The 26,824-nt window shown below is 43.8% G+C and overlaps 1 protein-coding gene across 2 annotated transcripts in view; it reads left to right on the top strand.

Moving 5' to 3' along the window:
• The window catches only part of MCU (mitochondrial calcium uniporter), a 96,041-nt gene that overhangs the window by 56,825 nt on the left and 12,392 nt on the right, over positions 1–26,824 (top strand). For both annotated transcript variants that reach the window (XM_064464600.1, XM_064464601.1), the window contains exon 2: positions 24,037–24,106. In XM_064464600.1, the coding sequence (XP_064320670.1) occupies positions 24,037–24,106 (70 nt within the window). The remainder of the gene's footprint in view (positions 1–24,036; positions 24,107–26,824) is intronic.

Genomic DNA, 26,824 nt, shown 5'->3' with positions numbered 1-26,824 from the left:
AAATCTGGGTGAATATTGGACTAGATTTTTGAATACTTGAGTGTCTAAAAGATAAATAGGCTTTACCTAAGTTCATTTTTGCTCTTTTCCGATTTCCATTGGAAGTCATACATCAGACCTCCCGTATTTTTTTCTGGAAACTTCAAAAGTATCTGGTTGTTGGTTTTGTAGCCTACATGTGCTAAATTTTTGTCTACTATTACATTTAGTAGTAGCTTCACATCTCTTAACACAAATGCTGTGAATAACGTGTGTTTAGAGTATTGTTCTATCAAGTTCCCTACAGGTAGCTACATTTCACTTGGAGATACATATGTATTTATTTCAACTTCGCTTTGAAGAAATTGTGAAAATGTCATATTTAGTAAATTGTTGGCTTAACTGTATCTGGAAGTATATGAACTATACAGCTATTTACATGCTGTGTGTTTTCTGAGATAAACATTTACTGGCTTTAGATTTTTAAAATATATCTAAATTTAGAGATATTTTATAATAAATTTAAAGAGTACTTAAACAGTATGAAAGTGAGAGCAATGACGACGGTCTGATCGAGGCACCTGAGTGTACGTAAATATCGTGTTACTGGACATGAGCAGATTTCAGGAAAATAAAGTAGAAATGGTAAATATATTTAGGGTTGACTATTTAAAATCAGTTCTTCCTGCTTGGTGACTTACTTATTGAAGCTAAAGATTCTTGAAACTGCTTAGTTTTGAAGTCATATCACAAAACTATTTTTTGTGTTGCAGTATTGCTAAACCAACTACAAAGAATAAGCAGGTTTTGCCAGGCTTGCTTAAATCCAGTAACATATGTTTATCTTTCCTTAGTTAAAAGTTGATATAACTAACCTTTCTGCTTTTGAGTGTTTAATCCTTAAGAACTCCAGCTAAAACTTTGATCCAAGTATCAATTGCTGCTCCCAAACTCCTTTGCTGAAGCTTTATCCCTTTTCCCTCCTGTGATTTTCACACTTAACCATGATAAAAAGAAAAAACGTTTTGCCTTTGAAGGTAACTGGGTTAATGTAGATGGGAGTCTTTTCATTTCCCGGCTATGTCTTTGCTGCCTTTAAGTATTGGGGGCTGGAGGGAAAGATGGGACTAAGAAGTCGTATTTTGAAACTAACTAACTTTTTCGTTCAAGCGAAGATTAGCTTCAGTGAATGCTTTTTTTCCCCTCCCCTCTTCTTCCCAAAGGTAGGCTGTGAGTTACTGTGAAGTTCCTCACAGGTGTAGGTCTTTCAATAAAAAACCCAAAGTCTTGATAGGACCACAATTACATCATGGGAGTGAGCGCATCGAGGCCCTGGCAGGGATCACCTGGTGATCCAGGCTAGGTTCTGTCCTGGCACAAGTTCTGCCTTTTTCTCCTGTGGGTGCTGAGAAATACCTCCCTTGGAGTTCAAGTGGCAATTAAGAATAATTCTCCAGAATTTCCAGTTGCTTGGCTAACCATGTGCCTAATCCTCCTTTGAAACAAATTGCATGGAAATAACAGGGATCATAACTGGTTTCAGTGGTTTACCTTGACATTATCAGGTGGCAATTCTGTTGTGGTACTCATTGTGCTCCTTGTAACCGCTGGATAGTGCAGTGATGATGTTAAATGAGGTGGGCAAATGCAGGTTAAATGAGCTGTGGTATCTGTTCCTCTGGGCTCTAATTTTACTGAGTGGGTAAAATGGGGCTGGGGAGAGGAGGAGGATGCTTTCCCAAGGCAGAACCTGAAATTATACCTTCACAAGAAGAAATAACTTCAGGTTTTCTCCTCAACAGGTGTCTGAAGGTACATGTAAGAAATCAACTTCCTAAGTGGCGTACCGATTTTAACAAGGTTTTTGTAAGCCTGTGTTGGTGAACACAGCAAGACGAAAAGACACCACAGCTGATAGCTAGGCAAAAGGCTGGTAACTGCTGGGGGAGGGTTATGGCCTGAGTGAGGACTAGACTTGCCAGGGAAGTGAGTAGAAAACTCCTGTCAGTGGTCAGGACATGTCTCTAGCTCTGGTTCTAGGAAGAGGGGCTATAAACACGTAGCAGTGCAGTGCAGCCTGGTGTTGACCCTTCTTTCACTGGCGCTAACGTGCAGTGCGTAGCGCACAGGGGCAGCAAGTAGCTGCTGCAGTTACACCCATGCACAAAACTGAGCTTTTGCTTCAGCTTAAATCCAAAACCCCACAGTAACGCTTAGAAGCATGACCAGCAGCCTGCCAGTACATCCTGTGAATGCTTGTCCCTCGCTCTGTGCCCCCTCTTGGACTATTGCCTTTGAATGGGCACGTGGTCTTCTGTAAGTCTTTGCCCAAAACATCCTTTTAGCTTCAGCCTTTCTCTAATGCAAGGACAGGCTCGTAGCGTGCTGCCCTCCCCTAGTGTCCTTTGGTGAAATGCAGGCCAGTAGATGAATTCCAAACGTGTCTGGGGATTTGGGGAGGAAAAACCCCACGCACCAGTACAGGCTGGGGGCTGGCCTGCTGGAAAGCAGCTCTGCTGGGAAGGACCTGGGAGTGCTGGTGCAAGCAGGTTGACCCTGAGCCACCACCGGGTCCTTGTGGCCAAAAAGGGCAACGGTATCCGCAGCTGCATGAAAAGGAGTGTGGCCAGCAGGTCTAGGGAGATGATCCTCCCCCTCTGCTCTGCCCTAGTGAGGCTGCATCTGGAGTACTGGGGGCCCAGAACTGGACACCAGTTTAAGACAAGGAACTATTGGAGAGAGTCCAGCAGAGAGCTATTAAGATGGTCAGGGGACCGGAGCATCTCTTTTATGAGAGAGGCTGAGAGACCTGGGTCTGTTCAGCCTGGAGAAGAGAAGGCTGAGGGGGGATCTCATCAATGCTTACAAAGGTCTGAAGGGTGGGTGTGAGGACGATGGGACGAGGCTCTTTTCAGTAGTGCCCAGTGACAGGCCAAGGGGCCACGGGCACAAGCTGGAACACGGGAAGTTCCCCCTGAACATGAGGACAAACCCCTTCCCTGTGCGGGTGCCAGAGCAGGGGCACAGGCTGCCCAGAGAGGCTGTGGGGTCCCTTCCCTGGAGACATTCACCCCCCGCCTGGACGCGGCCCTGTGCCCCTGCTCTGGGGGTGCCTGCTCCAGTGGGGGGTGGGACGGGATGAGCTCCAGAGGACCCTTCTAACCCCTACCGTTCTGTGAAATGTTTAACAGAAAAATTGCTCTAAAATATTTATTCACTAATTGGGTTGAACAGCTTTTGCTTTCCAATTTAATCAACTATTTTATACCCACTTCAGGCTGCAGGTAATAGACTGAGCTGAATATTTTGTGTCTTAGTTCTTCTGCATTATTCATAGCCTATTGTCTCCATTCTCATCTTGTGAGATGAATGACCTCTGTTCTCAATAGTTAAGTTTGATTTATTCTTTCTGCAGCCTGTGTAATATTTAAACAATTCCCAGACAGATTTGGAAGATAATTTCTCAAAGGCATGAAGTGTAAGATTGCGTTGATCTAGCATCCACTGACGCATCAGAATGACAGCATCCGTTTGAGGGGAAAGCAGACCAAGAAGAACTTGTATTTGAGGATTATAAGTTCTCTTCCACAAACAAGTTACTTTTTTTTTACTAGTGATATTAGAAAACCAGTTCTTCTTAATCTTACCCTGACGATTCATTCCCTCTTTCATACTATGAGGCGATTTAACACCAGAAGTTATATACTATACTTTTTGGCAGTAGAACTGTTCTAAGAAGTTTGTGCCTGAAATTTATCCTGCTTGACTCCTATGCAATGCCTGTGCCCTATGCAGTGGCCTGAGGGGCTCTGCTTAAAGGAGTGCCACGTACAGAGGTTGAACCTAAATCATATAGAATAGATAAAGATTGGAGGGTTTAAGTAATAGCAATGCCCTGGCAGCGTACACTTGTCCAGTGGGTAGTATGATGGTTAAGGGTGAATGAGAAGTTAAGGGGAATAAAGTAGGAGCTGGTAGCATTGAGAATTTATCCTTAGTGTAAAATGGAAGCTTATTTTACAGGGAGCAAGACAAAAATGGAAATGTTGATTTGGCACTGGATAGCATATTTTGACCCGGGTGCTTTGCACTTTCAGTATTGGACAATCTGTTTGTGCTTGATGTTGGTGTCATACCCTTCCTAAGGAGGAACACCTAGGTACGGGTACACTGATAAATCATACGCTATTTATGGGAATTACCTCTTTGGTGCTTTCCTACATGAGCTCTTGAGTTTGAAAGACCCTAATGAGTAGTTTTAAAGTGCTGTGCAAACAGAGGGTTGTTGGGCATGAGGCAGTGACCACTTGAAGTGACACAGCTAGTTCACGCTCATTAGTTATTTTAAATATGAAAAAAGTTTTTCAATTCAGAGATGACTCTTGAATGGCTCCTTATGTAGAAGGATAAAGAGTTGAGAGTGTGTGCATTCCCACACCTGTGCATGTGTTAGAGAACTGTTCTGCAGTGTCTGTTCTATTAATTCTCCATTTCTGGTAAGTCCTTGAAAATAGTTTTGTGATTAATCGAACTGTTGATGTACATCACAAAGCAGTGATCTCATGGATAAACTTGCTTAGAAAGTCTTTTTTCAACTACTGTAGCAACTTTAGCGAAGCATTGAAACACTTCCATTTTTTTCCTGTTTCTGTGCCAGAAATTTTAACTGCATTAAATATCCTTGGATATCTTTGTATGAGCCAGTGATAATTTTCTTTTGAGTTCATGAGCCAAGAAACTAATGAAGGCTGCACAGTTCAATAAAGTATTTTTCTCAGCCTTGCTGCTGTAAGGAAACGGTTGTGGAAGTTTCCCTGGATTGTAATAAAGAGCAGTGAGCAGTAGAATGATGAGAGGCAAGGACACCTGAAGAGGGTGGATGTTACAAAAGCCTGTCAAGAGCATCACGCTGTGCCCAATACTGGGGTTTGGTGATTTGCAGTGGGATGTACTGGGCTGATAACAACCTGGTACAAGCCAGATGACTGGAAACTCAGGATAGTGGAAGAAGGTATTCGTTTCCTTCTTCCAGTAAATTTGACTTGCAGTTCTAAAATGTGAAAATAGTCTATGGCTGGTGTGGGGGAAGAGGAAAAGCTCAATGTGAATAAAATAACTGATAAGGCCGTCGGAAGGGAGCCTGCTGGAAGGGGAGGTTTTTTGCTCATTGGACATGTGCAAATGTGCTAGTGAAAAATATGCTGAAGCTGCTTATTTGTGACCGGTTGTGTGCTCCCAAAGGATGGGTTCCAGGCGCAGTTGCTGCACTCTTTGGGGCATTCGAGCAGTGTGTGCTGTACAAGAGGATAGGGGTGACATTTGCACATCTTTTTAACCTGTTGAGAAGCCCTGAAACGAGGTGTGCTAAGGGTCACACGAGTGATTTTCAGTGCAGTATAGAAACAGGCTTCAAGTTTGTACTTGACGTTTAGTAACTGATTCCATTTTTGTGTTCAACTCATTTTTGAGTTCAGTTTTGATCCTTGTCCCTCCTACTCACTTCATACCACTAAGTCTGGTGATGTGGATCTTGTTCCTTCTGCACGCTTCACCACTGTGAATTTGCTCCTGGAGAACTGCTGCTGAGCCACTGTTTCTGATGTAGCAGTATGGAAAATTCTTTTCCACTGTTTTTCTCCCAACAGCTTCAAAAAAAAACCAAACAAATTCGGCCAAACCCCCAAACCTGCTTCAATTTTTTGCTTCAAAGCAACTTAATATTTCTGCATATCATGACACCCCCCACCCCTTATCTGTTGTCTTTCTCTTCCAGGAATGCAGGGTTTGTTTTCCCTATGCAATGTCATTTGCACTCTTAAATATGGTTTTTCTGTAGAGTGGTGACGAGCAGAGGCAAATTCCACTCAAATTTTGAGGCAAAACTGGTAGCCTTTGACGAAGCTACATAGGTTTTTCACTTTGCTAACTCTGTAACTCTTGACCAGTCACGCACTTAAAAAGGGAAAGCTTTAGCTTTTTGATTCCTGCCCGTCTGTAGGTAGGGGTGCAGGAAGTGCTTATGTTAGTAGGGTGTATATGGTATGTGGTGTCATGAACTGTTTTGAAGATGCTGAAGTCAGAAGTGTGGGTGGGGGAAGCTGGTAAACAGGGCAAGGGCAGCCTCTGTTGTACATGAGAAGTGCTAGATGACTGGCGACAGCTGATGAAACAGCTGCAAATGTAATGTATGAGGTTGCCTAATATGTGGCATAGCCCAACCATGTATCACTTCTTATATTTTAGGTTTGCTCTGAAAAGATATTCTGAATAAATCCAGATGGCTGTGCTTTATTAGTCAAGTTCAAGACATGCTTGCTCACTGCCTTTCAAAGATGATTAAGTCGTTGGGTTTAAGGACTGAGGGTTTTGCGATGCAGCGGAAATGCTCCGTAGAGATCTTTGCTTCAGCTAGCTTCGGCTACGGAGAGCTTGTGGACATGGTCAGAGTGACAACAGAGCCAGCGCTTGTAGGAACTGACCCCTTCCACTGTGCTGCCTGTACCCTACAGACTTGTGGGTGCTTTAGGCGCTTGTCACTGCTTTATTTTGCACACAAATGGGTTACTGCTCTGAAAGCGTAGTCACCCCCCCTTCATGTTGGTCACCAGTGAGCCTGTTGTTCAGTACTGCAGCATGACTACGGCTTTAGCTGCCTTTGTGTCAGGTGCGGATGCCACAGGGACTGTCAGGATTTGTTTAATTTGTTCTGAAGCCCATGCTGCTTGCTTGCAAGCTGTGCTTAAAGAAAGAAAAATTACTGGAAGAAAAGAAAAAGTACTGGAAAATTACAATCTGAACTATGTGTGAACTGGTTGAATTAAATCTCCCTTGTCCTGTACGGGTGTCTGACTTGTACCAGTTGCTTGCTCCATAAAGTGTTCTCCTTAAAGGGAAAAAAAGAGGAGTACAAATGCACTAGTACAGTAATAGAAATGTACAGTAAAATAGTAATCTTGCTTATCCGTAAATTTTTTTGTTTTGATGTATTAATTTCCATAATGCCTTGGGGTTACCTGAAGCCCCTAGTCTTTTGTTCATAAATACAACAAAAAATTCTCTGCTCTTCTCAGCTTATGCAGGGTTCTAGAGGACCATTTATGTAATAGAGTGGCATGGATGTTCATGAGCTGCCCTAATAGTACCATCTTTGATAGTTCATGAATTTGCTGCTCTCCTTGTGATAGCTGTTAAAGCTGCTACCGGATGCTGGCTGCAGAAATGATGGTGGCAGAAGCTTGAAACACGACCACTGCCTTGCAAAATGTTGTTGCAACTACACAAATGATGTGTGCTGTCAGCAACACTTTTAAAGTAAGCCAGCTGACTTTGACTGCTTTCTCCTATTCGTGCAGCTTGTCCATGGCTGCAGTGGTTGCTTTTAAGATGGCCCTGGTGACTACAGAAATGCTCTTCACCGTTTGACCCTGTGGAGCACTGGCAAACTGTACTTGGCTGACACATTAAGGCAAGCAAGTAGCTGCTGCAATGATCAGCAAAGAGCTGACAGTCTGTGTTGTATTTTAAGGTACAGGTCAGTAAAGGAGGCCTTTAAAAGCCCATCTGGAACTTGATTTGGTTCCCCAGCTGTGCCAGGTTAGCTGCTTCTCTGTGGCCCTGGACTGCCAACTCTGGTGTGGTGGCAAAAGGGGGGAGGGAAGGGGAAGGATTCTCAGGATTGGCTTGCAAGAGACCTTGGAAGGTTTTTTTTCTTGTGTTGTGGTAAAATAGCATAAGAAGCATTCGTTGTGTTAATACTGCAGTGATTTCTGTCATGGGATATTCCTTTAAGGGATATGGAATATCTTTGCTTGGTCTCTGTATCAGACCTCTCTTGCTCCCAGGTGCTGCAGCATACACAAGAGGAAAGGAAAAGGTGCCAGTCACTGAAATGGCTGTTGTGAAATGTGCCTTCTGTGAAGAGCAAACACTGACACTAGTTTAAAGCCTCCATTATTATCTCAACCTTCACCACAAGTGAGCTTTTTGCTTTTTCTTACTCTTCCAGGGGATCAAACGAAGCCAGTTACTGCACAGGAGACAGCTTATCAGGGACACTTGTCTGCTTGAGTGAACCAATGCTTCCAGCTCTTCACACGGTCCGCTGTTAAGAGAAACTTCATGTCATTCTGGCAATTGGTCAAGCCAGACAGCTGGCCAGCCCTGCGGCTGTATGGATGCTGTGCAGGTGTACGTGTTCAGGAGCATGTGTTTGTGTAGCTTTGGTTTCTGCTCTCAGCCGAGAACTTCGCAGGCCCGTTTTTCTTTGAAGTGAAGGCTTCCATGTCTGCTTTTTCTCTATAGCATTAGACTTGGGTTACAATGTCCCTAGTGAGAATCAAACCACATATAGCTAGGTGAAATTTCCTATAGAACAAAGCAGCCATGTATTTTGAGGAAGCTCAGCTGAGCAAACAGGATCGGAATGAAAGAAGATACTCACAGCTCAGAAGTAGTACTGCATTCGCAGGTGCTTTTTGGTCATGGGCCATAATGCAAAACACCTGCTATAGCAGTTATAAAGGCAGTTACAAAGTCCAGATTTTGTAGCAGAGGATTTGGTTCTTTCACCAACAAGGAAGAAAGGCTTAGTGGTTCAGAGGCAAGGTGTGGAGGGAAGGAGTTGCTGAAGCGGTTCCGAAGCACGTAGTTGGCAAAGTCAGTACTGCGGCTGCTGCGGCAGGAGGCCTTGGTGGCACAGACTTCCCTAATGGCTCCTCTGCAAATTCATACTTGGGCAGAAGGTTTTCCTGGAAGGGGAAAACAGCTTTTTTTGAACTCACCTGTTTGACTCCTTTACAATCAATTTGGGCATAATGATTTCTTGCTATGTACTGAACTACTTAATTTGTGATTCTTGAAGGAATTGCCAGGTGAAATGGGTTGAAAAACACTCCCTTCCTAGACCTTAGCCAGCTGGCATGCAGTTCTTAAAATAAGCTGCTTGCTTGACACTCTACTATCTAACTTGGTGTTCATATGAATTAGTTTGCTTCCAAATAGTTGTGAGGCACAGGAGCCTTTTTCCAGGTAGCAGTGAATGACTGAACATGCTATATTTTCTGGTAATGTGATTAAGGCATAAAGCAGCATTTGGAAGTTGGAGCTGATGGCATCTAATACCTTCAGCTAGAACATGCCGCAGGAAGTCTCAGACTTCAGGGTTGTAAAAATGAAGTAGGAAGGGTCTTTGCACACAGTTGGTGCTTAAGTATGGGAAACTGATGGTGTTCTGCTCAGCAGTTACAACTCTGCTGTACAGCAGTGCTGCTGAAGTTACCGAGCGATGGTTCAGCACATAGCTGTTGTGCTGTCCTTCCCAGGCTACCTTGCAGGCAGGATGACAAGCAGGTTGGACTAAAGTTGCGGCTGCTTCTCTTGCCTCTGTTGCTGATGATAAAGTGTACATGGTTCCCCAAGCAGTGCCTTAGATTGCATAGACATACAGCTACAGCTATTAAAGATCAGCAGTGGTTGATTTGAGTTTGTGTCCCCCGTCTGCCCCCCTCCCCCCGTCTAAAATTGAGCATTGCTCTGTCAGATGGAAAAGATACCACATGTCAGCTAATGATTTGCTTAATAGTGCAGCTAAGTGCCACTGCAATCAATTTAGTGGCAGAGTTAAAATTATCTCCTAATTACATTGAGAATCAAAGAAATCCTGGCTTGTGGGGGGAGGGGGGAAGCAGGGAAAGAGACTGCATTTATATGCAATTCTAGGAAGGCTTGGGGTGTAAAAGGAAGTTCATGTCACCCCACTAAGGTGAGCCTGACACTTGGGTGAGTTAACGCTAGCTAGATCACAATAAGTGTTTTAAGTCTCTTGATGGGCTGAAAATGGTGTGGGAAAGGTTATTGAAGTTGGTTTCGGGCTATGCAGGCTTTCCTTATGTTTCTTTCTAACTTCCTTTTATACAGAGTCCATGAGTACTTTTTCATACCCAGAAATAAGCCACTGCCTAAACTAGCAAGTGTCAGAGGTGTTGATTCTGTGCAATTCTTTGAAGGGCGGGGGAGTGAGGTGGTTCTGCAGCACCTCTCTGTAAATTTCTCAGTACACAAAAGGGTACGAGGTGGGACCTCTGCAAAGCTGCAGGAGCTTGCTTGTGACCTGGCAGCGTGGAGGTGGCTGTGAAAGAAACATCTGCAGGGGCTCCTGCGGCTATTAGCGACCTCCCGGTACGCAGCGAGGGACCGTGATGCCAATGACTTCTGTAACGTGGATCAGTGAAGTAACAGCAGCTCAGCGTGCAGTTGAGTTGGCTTCTCCTGCTTGTGGCTCTCGGCCGGTGCTCTAACTTGCTGCGGTGATTTCTTGGCGGGGCAGGGAAGGGTTAAATGTCAGAGAAGCTGCCGCCATCCAGGGAGATGAAATACGGATCTGACACTTGGGTAAGAGGAGCAATTTGGACAGGATGCTTTCCTAGGGATTTTCTCCCTTGGTGAAGCCAGGTATTTCATCTTCCTTTACTCCGTACGTAAGACTTTGGAAGATGCAGAATTCCAAACCAGGAGTTTCCAACTAGCTGAGTTAAGAATAATGAACGTGTGCAGGAAAGCTCCCTCTCCCAGAGGTTGTCCTCTCAACTTCCACATGCTTTCCTACAAACTTGTGTACTGTTTTCCCCACCTGCCCCCAAACTAAGAGGAGTGTGGCAGTGGTTCAGTGGTCTCAGAGTCGATGTTTCTGAATTTTTCAGTGGTCTGGAGAGTGGAAGTTTTGGCAAGCCTCTGGTAATCCAAAGAGTCGTGGTGTCAAACTCATTAAATGTACTGCTCTAAATTTAAATCCATCTTCTCTTTCTACAATAAGCAAGAAAGAAGGTGAGGAGAACACCAGTTATTACTAATTAGACTTACTACTGTGTAATGCTGGTCTGTCAAGCATGCTTTTTTATTATTAAATATACTGTATATGTTAACAAATTGTACCTGCCATAAGAGATAGAACAGCTCTCATTTAGAGATGTTTCCAAACCAATGACCAGTAACAGACTAGGTTCTACCCTTTGTTATGGTTACTGATTAGAAAGTTGAAATAACGTTTTTTTGTGAGGTATGCGATGGTAGCAGCCCCCGGTATAAGTACGGGCTTGTGACAACTTAAAACTGGTGATGGTCTTTTTCAGAAAGGCTGAACCAGGCCAGTGTTTTCCTGGTCTTACCAATGCAGCTTAACTTCATAAATACCTTCTTAGCTGTTGCATGCCAAGAACCTCTCGATGCTGCCAAAAATCTGGTGAACTTAATTAATTTATGTTGCTTTTGTCTGTGGGCATATCAGAATGAATCTTCCTTGGTTTCTAATGTGGAAAAGAGATTTGTCCTGAGCGGAGAAGGGTGTGCCAGTCACCCACCACCCATGAGTGATTTCAGACTCTGTTCACACTCTCGTAGTTGTGACTTGGTCTTAATTTTTTCCAAGATAACAGTTATGTTCTTGAACTACTGGAGCACAATAGAGAGGAGACTTTTGTCTTTTTAAGTTAACTTCCATACTCTGTGTCCACTGTGAGAAATGGCAAACTAATGGGTTTTTGTTCGCTCTACAACCTCCTTATTGATAACAGCATAAGGCTATTTCACATGCCACCACAGAAGTCATGCTTGTCTGTGGACAAACTATGTTATCTTGTCATCCACGTGGGATGTACTCCAGCTGAGTGGGTTTGCTGTGTTTTCCTATTCCTGAAAAAACCAGTTTGCAGTTGGTGCAGTGTTGTTGCAAGGCTGTGACCTGTGTTCCTTCCATCCTGCTGCTCTGTGACCATGTTAGCTACTACTTCTCAAGCCATGCTTTGTCCATGTTTTTGGTTTCCGTTATGACTGTTTTCCCCTCGGAAATTAGTGATCTGTAATATTTAATCTGGACTCGATGTAAGTATTACTGGTTTGGTGTCTAAAACAGTGGTCTGCTCTCCCAGTGGTGTGGTTTTTTTTGGCATCTAGAGCTCTTCTGTGGAGTTGCCTGGTATTCAGCTGGACAGCCACTTACACTGCTTACAGCCAGCTATTTTAGTACTTCTCTTAATGCTTTCTCAATGGCTAATGTGTTTTCACTGCTGTGCTGAGAAAGCTGAAACTTTGTGTGCCATCTGAATCAGTTAGTGCCATCAAGGGACTTGGTGTCTGCAAATAGAAACTAGTTGGAAGTGTCTGGGCCTCATACCTGAACTCTTAACTGGCAGTGAATTGCTGTTTCCTCTGTTTTAGCAATATGCTTTGTCTATATTAGAAAAAAATTACTGCCATAAGAGTCTGCTTTCGGTGTCTGATGAGACTATTTCTGGCCATGCAAGCTTTTAGCAGTTACCATTGGAAATAATAACGACTAGCAGCTGTGGCAGCTAATTGTGGCTCGCTGAAGTTGTGATCTAGCTCACCCATCAGTGAGGTAGCATAAGCAGGCAGGGATGAAAGAAACCAATTTTAATAGTCCTAAACTAACTCATTCTCCCTTTTTGTCTGGGTCTTTTAAGTTTGTTGATAGGTATTTTGGAGATGATTGCGGGCTGTGCCTCGATGCAAGTACAAGGCTGCAGAACAATGAACCCAGCAAGTTTCACAAGCGCAGGGCTGGTTCGAAGACAAGGCAGAGTCCTACCAGTGTGTCAGCTCTGGGAACATGCTCTCCCCATCATTTGTTTATTCTATGTAGCCAAAATGAGACTACAGCAAGACTCGGATGGAAACTCTGACCTGCTTTCAGATGATGACATGTAAAAGTGGGAAGTGGCCTTAAATGTATAGTAACTTCAGTTATTCTCGTTAAGGAATGACCCAAAGTGACCGACCGGTCCTGGTGAAGGACTGGATAAATGTTATGGTGCATTTAGCCTGCTCTCGCTTGCACGTGTGAAGTTCCTGAACGCAGGCAGCGCGATCAGGTCAAGGTAACTCGTCCCCAGTGCTGTGGTGGTTCTGTAACAGCTTGCTTGTGAGGCCTGGGTGGTTGTAGGTTGTTTCAGCTCTTTGCTTGCCATCTGACACCAAAGCAGGGAGTGAAATTTTTGGGAGGAGGTGTATGCTTGTGGGAAATTGAGAGGGCTTTTTCCCAACTTGTGTTAGTTAACGCAGGCTGTGGACCTGTGTGTGGAGGTACAGTTGTGTGTGACAGACGGGTGTTCCGGCCTCCTGAGACTGTCCCTGTAGAGAAGAAACCGGGGGTTCAGGGTTGGAAGAATTTTAAGTAACAATTGGTATTGGATTAAAGGAAAAGTCTTTGTTCCCCGATCTATTTACAGTAGTGGAAAAGCATTAAAAAAGGTTCTTGGAAAGAGAAGTCTGGAGGGTGATCTACCCTGTATGAGCTGAGCCAGCCTGCTTACTTAAATCAAAAGCATATGTCTTGAAGTCCTGAACTTCATGCCTGTCCCTTCATAGGGTTTTTTTAGAGGCTTTTTTGCTCTGTTTCATGTGTATATTTAATTTTCCTGAGAAGAATGATTCAATCTTTATTAACTAGCTGAGACTGTCAAGGAAAATACAAACGGTAAAGGTGTCTCTGAGAGCTTGTATAATTCGGAGCCAAATTGTGAAGTGCTGCCTTCTAGGCCACTGAACACGTAGCCCAATATATTAAGCCCAGTTTAATTGATTTGGAAAAGCTTTAAGGAAATGATCTCCTGTTACTTTCCATTCCAAATCCTTCCCTCCCAGGATAATCTCCTCTCCCAGGGCTGTTGATTCTTAAATGGTCCTAATGACTACGACAATAGTCATTTCTAGTGTGTTATTTCCAAGGCTTCTCAATCTCTTAATAGGAGTTAAGCCTCAGTGTTCATACTGGAAAGAAGTGTGAACTGCAAACTGTTTGTAGTCTGTAAACCACCCATAAATACACATGCTATGGTTCTGCTTTTCAGGACTGGCTGTTGAAAACTGATTTGTGTTGTATCTTCTTTGTCTTTTTTTTTTTTGGATGAAGCTACAACAGTTTCTATGGGGAAAATTTTAGATGGTTAGAGGTATAAACATGGTAAATACTATCTTGTGGATTTCTAAAGCAAAAGAAAAATACTTGAGCTACTAAAAAAATCCTTGTGGTCTGGAGGATGTAGAATTAGTAGAAAACAGTGTATTTAACCAAAAAAACAAAATGGAACTAAATGTTGGGGAACTGCTTTCATAATGCTCCTCTATAGGCCTAGTTTATCATGTATACTGGTAGCAGGTAGCTTGATAACTGTTGAAAATGCGTAGGAAAGTTTTTGGTCTGTTTTCTTTAGGGTTCTTGAACTAGTGCGTTTAGCTTAAATGCTTAATCATTATATAAACTGAAGGTGTGTTTGTGCATAACGCACGCGTTAATAAATGGAGTTTCAACTCGTTTCCCTAAGATAGAGGAGGGAGGCCCAGGAAGTGACAGAATTAGCTGGCGCTGACAAGGGTCTGGCCGCAGGCTCGGCAGTGGCACCTAATGGGGAGAAGCAGCCCTTCGTCTCGGTGTTCAGCTTCTCATCTTACCATGCTCAGGTTGAAGGACATGACTGAGCTTGCTCGGAGGACAGCACTGTCTGTCAGATGACATGATTGACTTCAGCTTCCCTGAAACTTTGTTTAGCTGTTACTGTCTCTGCTTCGCTTTCATGCATTGAAGTATAATGATGTTGTTCAGTTTTGTAGCACAGTAATTCTGTGCAGGAGATGCTGAAATTAATAGCTTTGAGCTGGTGAGTGCTAGTGGGAGATGCTGTTACAGTAACTTCCTTTATCAGTGGTCAATTAAATAAAAACCTCTTGATTTCTGGGTCTCCTTATCTTCCCAGAGATGATGGATAATGGTCAGCGCAGGCACTGGAGTTCCAGTCAGACCCATTAGTTGCTGAGGATGGGAATAGGTGCGTTTGGGGAGCAGTCCCACAGGTGATAAATGCTTGTCTCCTCCAGAGGAGCAGGACCAAAGCAGCTCTCTATGTGCTCCCTAGCCAGGCTGGAACTGTAGCACAATGGTGGTGAGGGGCTTGGGAAATACTGCGAAGTCTGCATTTCTGAAACTATGCAAAATGGTATCAGGTACTATATGGCTGTTCCTTGGGCCGTACAGAAGCGGTCAACCCCAGCCCTCTCTCCTCTTGCAGAGAGGCCAGGTGAGATGAGCTGAGGAAAGTCTAGCTGGGCAACCTTAAAAATTGTATTTAATGTGCTATTTTGACATCAGGTTGAAAGTAAGCACGTTTGCATTCTTGCTCTACTTCTTTAGTACGTTAATAAAGATCTGCTTCTGCAGAGCACTGCCTTTCACTTGTGTTTAACTTCTGCCAAGTTGCCTTCGCTAGGCACGTACTGGTGGCACACAGTACGTGAGTGGTGTTCTGTTCCCTCTCCCAGCATGGAGGTGGGAGGCCATCCTGTGAAATAGTCAGGTACAAGGTACATCGCTAACTAACGGATATTAAACATAACATCTAGGGATATTAAGTTCGCATACAAGTTTCCTTGATCTGTAGTCTGGTAGCAAAATGAAACAGTGGTCCTTAATGGCTGTAAAATATTAATATTTTGTTGTTGGCATAATTTTCTTCTGTTGCCCTCATGACGATAACTTGCTGGGGAACATAAATGATTTAGATGTCAGGGTTGTGAAGTAACAAATTTTGTGGCAGATAGCATATCTAGGGGAAACATGTCAGGTATCCTCTCTTAATCAAATGGAAGGTTTTGCCAGGGTTTCATTGTAAGATGTGTGGCACTAGCCAAAGGATTGATTTTTATTGTACTGATCGTGCTTGGTAGTGAACGGATGCAAACTGAATGTAGACAGTGAAGAAGCATGCTGAGCTGAATGTCCTGAGCTTTGGTATTTCCCATGTAAGGAACCTGGCCAGTGTTAACTGGCCACAGGTAGTTGTAGCTGTGAATCAAACCTATGTTTTTCATGTTAGGGCCTGAATGGAATGTGGGAGTATCTGTAAAATTTATCTGGCATTTTAGCGTGTTAAAACACTTTTAAACTTCCCAACTAAGTGGCTCATAAAGGCTTAAATTCTAAAGGTAATTCAGTCTCCATGCTTATCCTGCAAGGCTCATCATCTGGGAGAAGGAACTACTTTGTCTTTAATGCTTACGCTGAATGGATGTGACTTTTGGGTACCAAGGAGCTGCCTCTTACTGGCCAAGGCATTCCTTCTTATGCTTCTGCTCCACCAGTTCCCTTTTTGGACCAAACCAAGGTAAGGTTAGATAGATGAGGGGTTTGGGGTTTTTTGGGGGGGTGGGTTTTTTTTTTGTGGTCTTCTCTGCACGAAAATGAGCAGGGAATTGATGGCGTGTGACTCGCCCAGTAGTGGGATGTACGGGGCTGCGGTGGCTTGCAGAGCATTGTACCCCTCTGTTTGAGAGCGTGCAGCTTCTCTGAAGCTCTGTGTATGCTGGCACTGACTCCGAAGTCTGCAAGAGCCTGCTGTTTCTTTTCAAGAGCTGAAAGCAAGGTTCCCTCATTTCTGAGTTTATTTCCCCGCAAAACCAGGGCGAGTTGGCTGCTTCCCAGCATGCACCAAGGCAGAAGGAATTTCCTTGCACTTGTGGAAATCTCACTTCATAGCTCTGCTTATTGTTTCATTCTTGATGTTCAAGTGCCAGGGATGTGCCAGCTGCTGTTTCCCCACCAGGATGCACTTCATGCAGTGTGGCAGCAAGGTGGGAGAAGAGGGGTAAGAGCTCTTGTTTTAAACTGGCTGTAACAAAGACAAAAGAAATGAACTAATAGGGTTGATGAGTGCTAGAAGCAGCAAAACAAATGGGGGGGGGGGGGGGGGGACCAAAACAAAACCTCAAACCAAACAAAAACAAACCACAAAACAAGATTAAACTGCCTTGGGGGAATTGCTGAGGGGGATCCATCTGATTACTTTTATCTGGTTATAGGATCTTCAGCTGTGAGTAGCTGACGGATACAAAATCGTGAACCCTGAAATCAGTGGGATCAAAACTCACTAAATTCTTCAAACTGCTTTTTAAATCAGTGTTAGAAGCCTCTCAGTGCAGGAACATTCAAGTAATGAATCTGGAAACTAGGGAAAGGAATTTAGCTCTGCCTCATCTTTGTGCTCAGGTTTAAAGCTGACACAGGCTTAAATGTATCATGGTGTTTTGTTTGGTTTTGGTTTTTTCAAGCCTTCAGAATGCCAGGGTATTAAACTTCTCAGCTTTTTTCCAGTAACCACGAGGGCTGTATTGAAGAGATGGAATTCAAACCATTCTACTCCAGGAAAGCAAAAATATTTTCATAGTGAAACCGTGATCTGGCACCACAAACTGCAAAGGAGATGTTCCAGCCCTGCTTTGGGTTGCCTGCTAGAGGGAGGAAGCACTATGTGAAGTTTGGAGGAAAGAGGGACTGTCGTGGTCTGGTGTACCATGGCTGTCATCTCTTTCAAGTAAAGAAGGAATAATGTAGTTCTTAGTAAGTTGTTGACATTTGCAATAAAATTAAGAATACAGGCTAAGAAAAGGTTTTTAGTTTGGGTTTTTTGTTGGGGGGCGAAAGCGCTGTGGATGGTGGCAGGGGAAGCATCTATTAAAAGCACTAGAGGCTGCTTGACCAATATACTTAACATGTCCGTTCAACTTTTTCCCTTTCATTGCCTCCTCTTCCCTCTCTTGCCCCCAAGAGGCCCTATCAAAGCCATCAAAAAGCAGTGATGTTGCTGTTAAGAGACTCAGTGCTGCAGCATCTCCACGGCAGCAGTAATGCCTGGGAGAGAGATGCAATGAAGAATGAGGAGCAGTTGTTTGATTCCTTTTTCTCTATTCTGCGAAGAATGAATCTCTTTCTTCCCACCCCCACCTCTTCCTGGACACTGTGGGTTACCTGTTTCTTTTTAGGCAGATGGGCAAAGGAAGCAGGATGAGAAGGGAATATTTATAGCTCACCTCCTGTTTATGTTCCTTTGCTAGCAGATGTGATGAGGCTCTGTACTAATGCTGGAAGAAGAGAAAATTCAGGCAGGAATGAGAAGTTTGGCAAACGAAGACCATTTGCTAATGTGTAGGTCGTACAAAGTGCTTCCAAATGCAAAGATTAACACTTCCCACATCTTACTGGCATTGCCTTTTTTGTTTCCTGTCCTCAGCCTGATTTTAAAACAAAAAAAGAAAAACAAAACCAAAAGAGGAGCAGCACTGCAGTTCAGGCATGTTCTCATTTGCTTGACCTTCATCTGCAGAAATGTTGCCCTATGGAGGCAGTGGGTGTGAAATGTTGGGGTTTTGGGGGGCAAAATCTGACCTCTTGAGTGGGATGTGAGCAAGGACGTACTGGCAAAGAGAACAGAACAAGAAATGAGTTCAAGCCAGTGGGATTTAATCAGGCGAGTGCTTGGGTCCTGGCAGACAAGCTGTATGGCTTAAAGAGGTAGCAATTGGAAACAAGGGAGAGAATTGTGCTTGGGGTGTGGGGCTCCTTTGCTGCAGCCGTGCTGCAGAAGCATGGCTCCCAGGTGCAAGGACTTTCCCCACCATGCTCCCCTCGAGCCAAATGTTTGGGTGTTTTGCATGACAGCTTGCTGCAGGGCAGCGAAGCTGTGTGGTTTGAGTGTTACCCTTCCGAGAGCAAGTGCTGTTTTATTGTGTACCAGGCTCTCAGGCAGAAGTACGGTGTGTCCTTCAAAGGAGATACTTCACATAGTATTTACTGTGTGAATATATCCAGAGACTATAGCAAAAATTTGGAGAAGAGATTCCATACAAGGTTGCTGCTTTGTTGAACAAATCCCTGGAAAAGTTGGGCTCAATTTCAGAGGAAGATTGAGGTGTGTTTTTTTTTTTTCAAAGGGAAATCATGGAAGCAGGCCAAGGTGTCCAGATGTTTCAAAAGAACTGAGGTGGTAAAGAAGGGGGTGAGAGATGCAGGCAGCTATCTCCAATGCCAGACTGGCCCATTTTTATCTCTTTGGAGAACTCTGAGGAAGCCAGGGAGGACGCTGAAGAAAGAAGCAAGATCCCTTTTCGCTGGTGGTGTGGGTGTAAGGGCCACTGTCAAGTCTTCTCCCCATCCCCTTGCTGTCCTCAGGCCTGTGTGAAGGACCACTGCAGGAGTCTTCCTTGCCTGGGGACTGAAAAGGTCTTGGTCAATTATCTCCTATGTCAAGGACTGTATTTACAACCTTTGCTGCAAGAGTTGCTGTATTGGGTGCCTGGGGGCTGGCAGTGGGGCTCAGGGGTCTCTGAGGAGAGGCTGGGGCTGCCTCAGGCTTGTTCCAGCAGGTTCCAGTGGCCTTGGTGAGGTACAGGTTAGCCCTTGGCAATGGTGCCGCAGGGAAACAGGGAGAATGCTGGAAAAGGACAGGAATGAGGGGAAAAAGTGAGGAGCAGCCCTGTGAGCACTGAGGAGGAGGAGGTGCTCGAGGTGCTGGGGCAGAGACTCCCCTCCCACCTGTGGGGAAGCCATGGTTGGGCAAGTACCCACAGTGCTCTGGCATAGGGCTCTCCATGGGCTGCGGTGCGGATGTTTCCCCCACACCTCCCAAGGGGATGAGGATGTTGAGATGAAGGGGCAAGCTGGATTGTGGGAAAAGGTGTGAGGTGGTGAGAGGGTGTGTTGATCTATGTCTTGTTTCTCATGACTGCCTGCTTTAATTGGCAATAAATCAACTTTCCCCAAGTCCAGTCTGTTGCATCTGTGATGGTGACTGGTGAATGATCTCCCTGTCTTCACCCTGACCCGTGAGCTTCTTCATCTTGTTCCCCCTCTGCCCTGACATCATGTTGATGAGGGGGATGACAGAGCAGCTGGGTGGGCAGCTGGCCACAGGCACCCCACCATGGTTGTATGCACTTAAATCCCGTAGGAGCTTATGTACCTGTGTAAAAATATTAGTGGTTAACTTATCAAGTTACTTAGCATGGACCTTAGCAGATTTCTGGTCAGAAAGTGGTTTTGCTCTGTGTCTCCTCTGCTTTGCAGACACAGCTGATGTAAGGGGGAAGCAAAACGGGAGGACAAAAAAGGGTGCAATGGCTTGAAATGAAATTACTGTTGCAGAGAGATCAAAATGTAACAGACTGATTACAGGAATAGGAGTAGTTGGGGCCCTGAAGTGAGGGAAAGATCGATAAATGGAGCTCTTCACTTTTGAGGTGGGTGGCTTGGGTTACTGTGATTGCTCAGGGAAACTTGCAGCAAGTTCTGTCACTGAGATGCTAGCCAGGAGGTTTTCGGGTAACCGCTTTCAGAGCCACGAAAAACATTCATTTTTTTATGCTGTGAAAGTCAGGATATAGAGAGAAATAGCTGTTGCTTGTAGGAAAAGGTGAGCTGCTTCATGTCTGACTTACAGCAGCCTTGTTTAAAGGAGGCCCTTCATAAATTGTTAAATAGATGCCGCACCTGACACTTGCATATGTATCTCTTAAAGATTTCGCTCATGGTAAGAAATCTTTACACAGAGAATGCTCCGTCTTTCACAAAAGCTCTGCAGCTTTTGCTGCACTGGTATTCCAGGTAGTGGGTTAGCAGTGTGTTTTACTTGTTCTAGATTCAGATACTCACCTTTTCCATGCTTGGTGTTTTGGGGTTTTTTTTGTTGGTTTGTTGTTGGGGTTTTTTTTGACAGCTTTTCTGATTTTAGTTAAGGTTTGGAGACTTGGTACCCCAAAGTTGTTACCATTCTGACGCTGGTAATTACATAAAATGCAGAACATGAGCTCTGCCAGATTGCCCCCTCTTTTCCCATCAGAGAGCATGCATTGGCGGATAAAAGGCTGTTGGTCGTCCTGTCCCCCCCCATTAGGGTTTTAATTAATTTGTCCCCCATGTAGAATTGAGATGGCTACGTTAGGACCTATAAAGATGCTGTTACTTTTACCTTTGAATTGTCCAATATAGAGCTTGATAAGGCTGGAGGAAGCGTTAGTTTCCGGCAAAGAACGGGTTTTTTTCCGTCCCCCTCTTGCTCCCTTAATTGTTCTGGGAGTAAAAGTGCTGTGTAACCCCAAGCCTTTTTACGTGCATCTTACTGTAGGTAAGACAGGAAACCAAGAAGTGAATTCCTGCACCTGTTCTCTTGAGACCCAGAAAGTTATTCCGGCGCTTAAAGCCTCTGATTTCCAGTGGTCTGGCTTTGGTACTTTACAGAACACAATTATTGCTTATTTTGGAAGTGGTGGGCAAATCTGTCTCAGCTGAAACCTGGATGTATTCCACGCTTGGTTGCTGAAGTGGTGAGCTGTTGACTGTTGATCTACAGGCAAATATCCTGAGATCTGGTCAGCGAAGTTCGAAACGAGTTCCTCTCCCCCACCCTGCAACTGCTTCAGTCCCGAGGCTCAGCCTTCTGGCACGTTTCTGCATCAAGCAAAGAAATTGCGTCTGTTGGATAAAGGGTTCAGATGTTTGTCTCCGCTGCCATTTTAAAACAACAGCCACCCTTCAAGAATAAAAATAACTGGTTCCGTAAGCTCTCACTTACCTTGGACGGCAGGAGATGGTATTTAGGTCTTTGACTTTGAGTTCATTTGTTCCTTTTTTCTCTTCCTAACCAGTAGGGACTGTTTTCTTTAGATAAGAACTGTCTGACAGCAGCGTGTATCGCGAGGCGCAGCTCAACTGCAGGGGTGACAGATACGTATGGTTTAACCAGCGCCTCTTTCTGTAAAGCCTAATGGCAGTATAATGCTTGCGGGGTCAATGAAACGTAGCGTTGGTTCAGACCTGAACCAGGGTGCAAGAATTGTCAAAGAGGTTAAATCTGGGGACACTTAAGCTTTTTGATGAGTCACCTAACATGCCCTCCCTTTCAACCCGTTTTGCCTTTTCCCTTGTTCTTGCATGTGTTGTATGAGGGCAGGCGACTTCTGGAGCTAGCTTATACCTGTCAGATGCTTCTGGCCTGAAAGCAGAGTCTTTGCAGACGCTAGCTGATAGTATCTCTCGGTTTTATGGCTACTTCGCAATGGAATAACGCTGCGTTTTAGGATTTTCTGAAAACTGCTACTGAATCTTTGGGATGCCGTGCAAATTTGGTAGAAAGGCTCTTGATGTGCAGTACTTGAGAAATAAATGATTAATGCCATGTAAAAGGGAAGAGTAAACCAGTGAAAAGCACGTATCTGAAAGCGCCAGCTCTGCCATGGGATTGGGTAAAATATGTATATAAACAGTGCTGTTATCCAACAGGAGGTTTTGTGTCTCACTCTATAGATACTGCCCACTTAGTGCTGTATGTGGCTGATTCTCTTTTTTAGAAGGATGAAACTGAAGTTGCTGGTTTCAAATAGAAAATGGAGGGTGGTGGGGTTTTTTTCTTAAAAAAAACTTCCTATAGAGGCTTCCTGTCCTAAAGTGAAATTTGGCTCTGAAAACTGGCTTACATGTGGTGTGGCTTCTGATCATCGAAGCGTATGACTTTTTTGTAACATAACAGTGACGCCAAGACAGTGGAGCTTGATTTGTCCAGAGTGTGAAGCTGTAGACTTGGGCATTTTTGAGCTTTAAACCAGTTTCTCTTCAGGTTCTGGGGCGGGAGGGAATTCCTGGTTGCTTAGTAGTAGCACATGGGTGTTTGTCAGTCCAGAAGACTTGCTGTTTTTCAAATGTAAAAAGGCAAATTTGCCCTTCAGTTCCCAACATGTAAGGGTTTAACAATCATTTTTTTTGGCAAAACATGCAACTTCCCACGTAAGTTCAGTTTGAGCTGTTTAATGCCCGGTTCTCTCTTCCTGTTAGTGCCTGTTTGACTGGACTCTGGGAAGCTGAAAATGCAATTGCAGTGAGAAAAACTGAATGACTTGACTGATTTTTTTATTTTTCATTGTCAAGATTGAGAAAAATGGAGTCTAAACGCAGCACAAATGAGAGTGAACTTCTAGGGCTGTCAATGCACTGATGACCTGGGCCACATAGATCCTGCTTTCAAGACTAGTGTAGTTGAAACTATCCTTAATTTGCATAGCAGGCTTCAGAGGAGATGTGAAGTAGCAGATAAAGATATTTTAAGCACATTATTAAAAGCAACCTTGCAAAATATGGACAACTTGGCAGAGAAATAATCAACAGCCTGGGTTTTGTTTGCAAACTTCCATTAGACGTTTACTTTAAAAACAAGCCCTACCTGTGAGATGCTTTTATAGAATTGCAGGTTTTGGCAGCTGTATTTAAGAAATCGGCAAAGAAAAAAGAATCCCAGGCCATAGGAATGCCCGTATTGGACTGCAGCTGTTGAAAAACCTGAGCACTAGTCACTAAAATATACACCGCTGTAGATGGATCAGAGCTGGTGGTGTTCTAAAATTGACCTCTTCTGAGCCAGAATTGTAATTTCGGTGTTTGAGAGGGTTAGTGTGTAACTAGTGTAACTTCTCCTAAGAGAGAGACTTTAAATCAGTCTGATTTTTAGATTTCATGAACAAATTAGCCCCTTGCCAAGGGTGCAGAATATACGAACCATTCATGCGCTTTCTTCTTATTGTGCTCTTCTTTAATAGCTCAGTATCACAATTATTTTTTTTGTCTTGAACAATTTGTTCTTCTACGAACAGGCATGTTTACTACTTGTATCTTTGAGTTTGGCTTCCCTCTGTAAGGACAAGAAAAAAGTCCATCAGCACAGAAAACCTAAAAGAATGAACTTATTAATCGACAACTCCCTAACCCTCCCCCCCGGTTATGCTAAAATGTATTTTTTTTAACCCTTAAAGACTGGTGCCGTTTTGTGATTTCTACTTTCCACTTACGCGTGCTAATCTAAACTGATTTCTTAAAACTGATTAACTCAATGTGGCTTTCAAAATACATTTTTACATTAAGGAGGGGGAAAAAAAAATCACAGCTGTTCCATTACGCATTCTCTCTTGAAACTCTGTGGCTCGAGAGTGAGGTTTGTAGAGGTGAAGTTGGCTGAGGGGGGAAGCCCAACTGGGTGGCAGATGGTGAGAGAAGAGGCTGTTCTTGACAGGCGCTCCTGGCTTGTGGTTACCCTGTGGCGGATGGGAGGAAATGCCTAGCACAGGCGTTGGGGCAGGTGATGGCGGGATGGGGGACAGGAGGTAGCGGTGGGCCGTGATTCTGCCAGACAAGCAGCACTGAACATTTGTCCTTTTTGCTGTGTTTGTATTTTCTAGGTGCATCAGAGGCTTTCTCCTTGGCAGAGCGTGAGGGTGGTCTATTGCAGTACAGTAGTGCCCTCTGATGGTGAGTGTTGACGTGGAGAAACTCCTTGGCTCACTTGGACTTCACTAACTTAAATCATGTTTCCTGACCCCCTTTTCTGGCTGAGGCTTTTTTGGCTAGGAGGTGATCCACTTTTGAACTAAGGAAGTGGCAGAGAACAAAGTCAGTCAAGAAGAATTAAGGAAATAGTCAACTTTTTAAATAACTGTCCTTACAAAATTGGACAGGCTCTGTAAAGGAAGATGTAATCGCATGCAACTGTCCAAATACTTTCTGCCAGGCTTTTTGCTCATGTAGCCTTGAGGTCTGTGTGATGCCTACCTTTCCGGATACTGTGTGCCCTCTTAACTTTATGTAATGAAAGTGAAATTCATACCAGCTGCTTGCTCAAACTATTGAAAGCACTGTTTGCTGCAGTAAGTTGTGAAGCCAAGACAATTTTGTTCACTTATTTAAATTCAGGCACAGTTCAGACATTAAGCTTTTTTGATAAGGTTGTCATAACATAAAGCAAAAGAATGCACTGGTGGAACCTCATAAATCTCAGATACAAAGAGGAAATAAGCAGCTTTGAGATCACTGCCTGCTTAACATCTGCATGCTGTGCATGGAGACTAGAGCACTTATGCTGACGGACACAAGTGGTTAGTGGATCCCTTTGCCATTAAGGCTTGTTAATGAAGCCTGAAAGCTAATAAAATAAAGGGTTCCGGCACAGTTACTTCCTGTGGCAGGGTCACGAGTGTGTGCATACACAAAGAGAACGTGTCTGCTGTGGGGAACTCAAAATAAAAACTTGGAGGCTTAAATAGGTTGAAGTGTAAAGGACGCAGGTTAAGTTGAGAGGATAGTGTGTGTGGCTACTTGCCCGATCTGGTTTCTACCTCTCTTCATACTGTCCTTAAAGATTTCTCGTTATTTCTTCCACTAACTTCACCTTTACCACGAGTAAATGTTCAATACTGCCTTTTTTGGCCACATCTTTTTTATTTACTCTACCTTGTTTAGGCCTAATGTATTGCTTAAGCTGTTCTTATGCAAGAACAGAAATATTTAAAAAATACTAATGACCTGTTAGTGGTGCACATATGGTTGAGTCAAAACTTTGCAGTGCTTAGATGGAATTCATACTGCAAAGCTACCTCGTGCTCAATATAGCGTGCAAAGCTTTTCAAGTCTTCTGTGGTCTTATTTAGGATCATCCCTGGCCAGGTTGTAGGTGTCTGTAAATGTAAGTGAAATACACTTTGTATACAATTACTTCCTTTTACTTTTTGCATATATTTAAATGCTGGCTTAAAATGTAATCAGTGAAGATGAACCAAAATGTTAGCTCCATAGTTAGTGAAATGCCAAAATGCCTTGTCCACTTAGTAACTTGTAGTTGCCCTCACGCAGGCAATCCACAGGGCTGTCGGAGCAGAGGGGAGCAAGGCAGACAACCGTATCACTGTGTCGTCTTAACTTTTACAGGAGCTATCTGTTGCTGTCTGTTAGGTTTGTGTTATTGATGTGCCCTTTGGGTTTTATCTTTTTTTTTTATTTGCCTCTGAGCTATTCCCTCTAAAGCAGTAAAAATCTGACCAGACTTGACTTGTGTGGGAGGCATGAGAGGATCGAACTGGAATTATGGGCTTTCCCCACCAGTGAATTAGGCTCAAATTCCTTTTATAAGCTTTTTGTGCGTGCTACCAATGCTGATGACTTGGTGCAGTTTGGCCTATCGCGTTTATCGCTGCGGTCTCCATCTGGTCTGGAGGGTCACAGTGCGGCAGAGCTGGTGCCAGTAGGCACTTCCTCCAAAACCAGCAGTCGTGGAGCTGCAGTTGTGTTGTACCAATGGGGATAAACAGAAGAGTGTTGGTGCAAACGTTAAGTCTTCTGCTGTACAGTAAACTGGCTTGCTGCCTGTATAATCAAGGTAGCATTTTAAATGATGTTTTTGATGTCTTGTGGATATGCAAGCAGCACATAAATTCATGTTGTATATGCTGCTCACAGAACCAATAACTTTGGTACTTAAGTGCCTATTTTAAGCTTCTAAACATGATCCTTCCTTCTGAGCCTGCTATCACAAGTGTAGCTAATGCTAATCTATTTCTTACCAGTCTCTTACTCAAATGCTTGAGTGAAAGAATGCAAAAATCTGATAGCTGCTGTCTCAACAGCTGCTAAAGAGCTTGAAATTCTCTTTAACTGTCCAAATACATTGGCAGTTTGCTTTTTTTCTTTTCAGTAAATATCTGACTGTTGTCTCTAGGTTTTAATCTTTGAAACACTAAAGCTTCTAAAATCCTGTCAGGTGTCTGAGTACTGAGAATAGGCATTTGTAGTTTTCCAAATTCTGCGGGCCTCTTCGGATGCTTTAGTTATTCGAGATGTCCATACTTGGTCACTTCTACCTAGTCTTCAAAGATGATACGAGGACCTCTTTGTCAGCACTGGATAATAATCCCTGGGAAGAGGGGAAAAACCTTTGAGTATGCTTGATTCAATTCAAAAGGCATGAGACAGTAACCACAAAGGCCCAAGAGAACTTTTCTGGCTTTGTAAAAGTGCACTTGGTGCACCCTTTTTCAACATTTGTGAGCCTCCCTTTTTGGAAAGGCTTGTTGTCCCAAGGCCTGTCCTAATATGTAAATGATCCTGTGATTAAACAAGTTCATCACCTGGCAGCAAACCACTGAAAGGGGAGGTGTAAAGGCTGTTGGTGGCAAAAATTTCTGAATGGTGGCATGC

Source organism: Phalacrocorax carbo, chromosome 13 (genome assembly GCF_963921805.1).
Source record: "Phalacrocorax carbo chromosome 13, bPhaCar2.1, whole genome shotgun sequence".
Classification (NCBI taxonomy): domain Eukaryota; kingdom Metazoa; phylum Chordata; class Aves; order Suliformes; family Phalacrocoracidae; genus Phalacrocorax; species Phalacrocorax carbo.
This window is presented reverse-complemented; position numbering and strand designations above follow the sequence as displayed.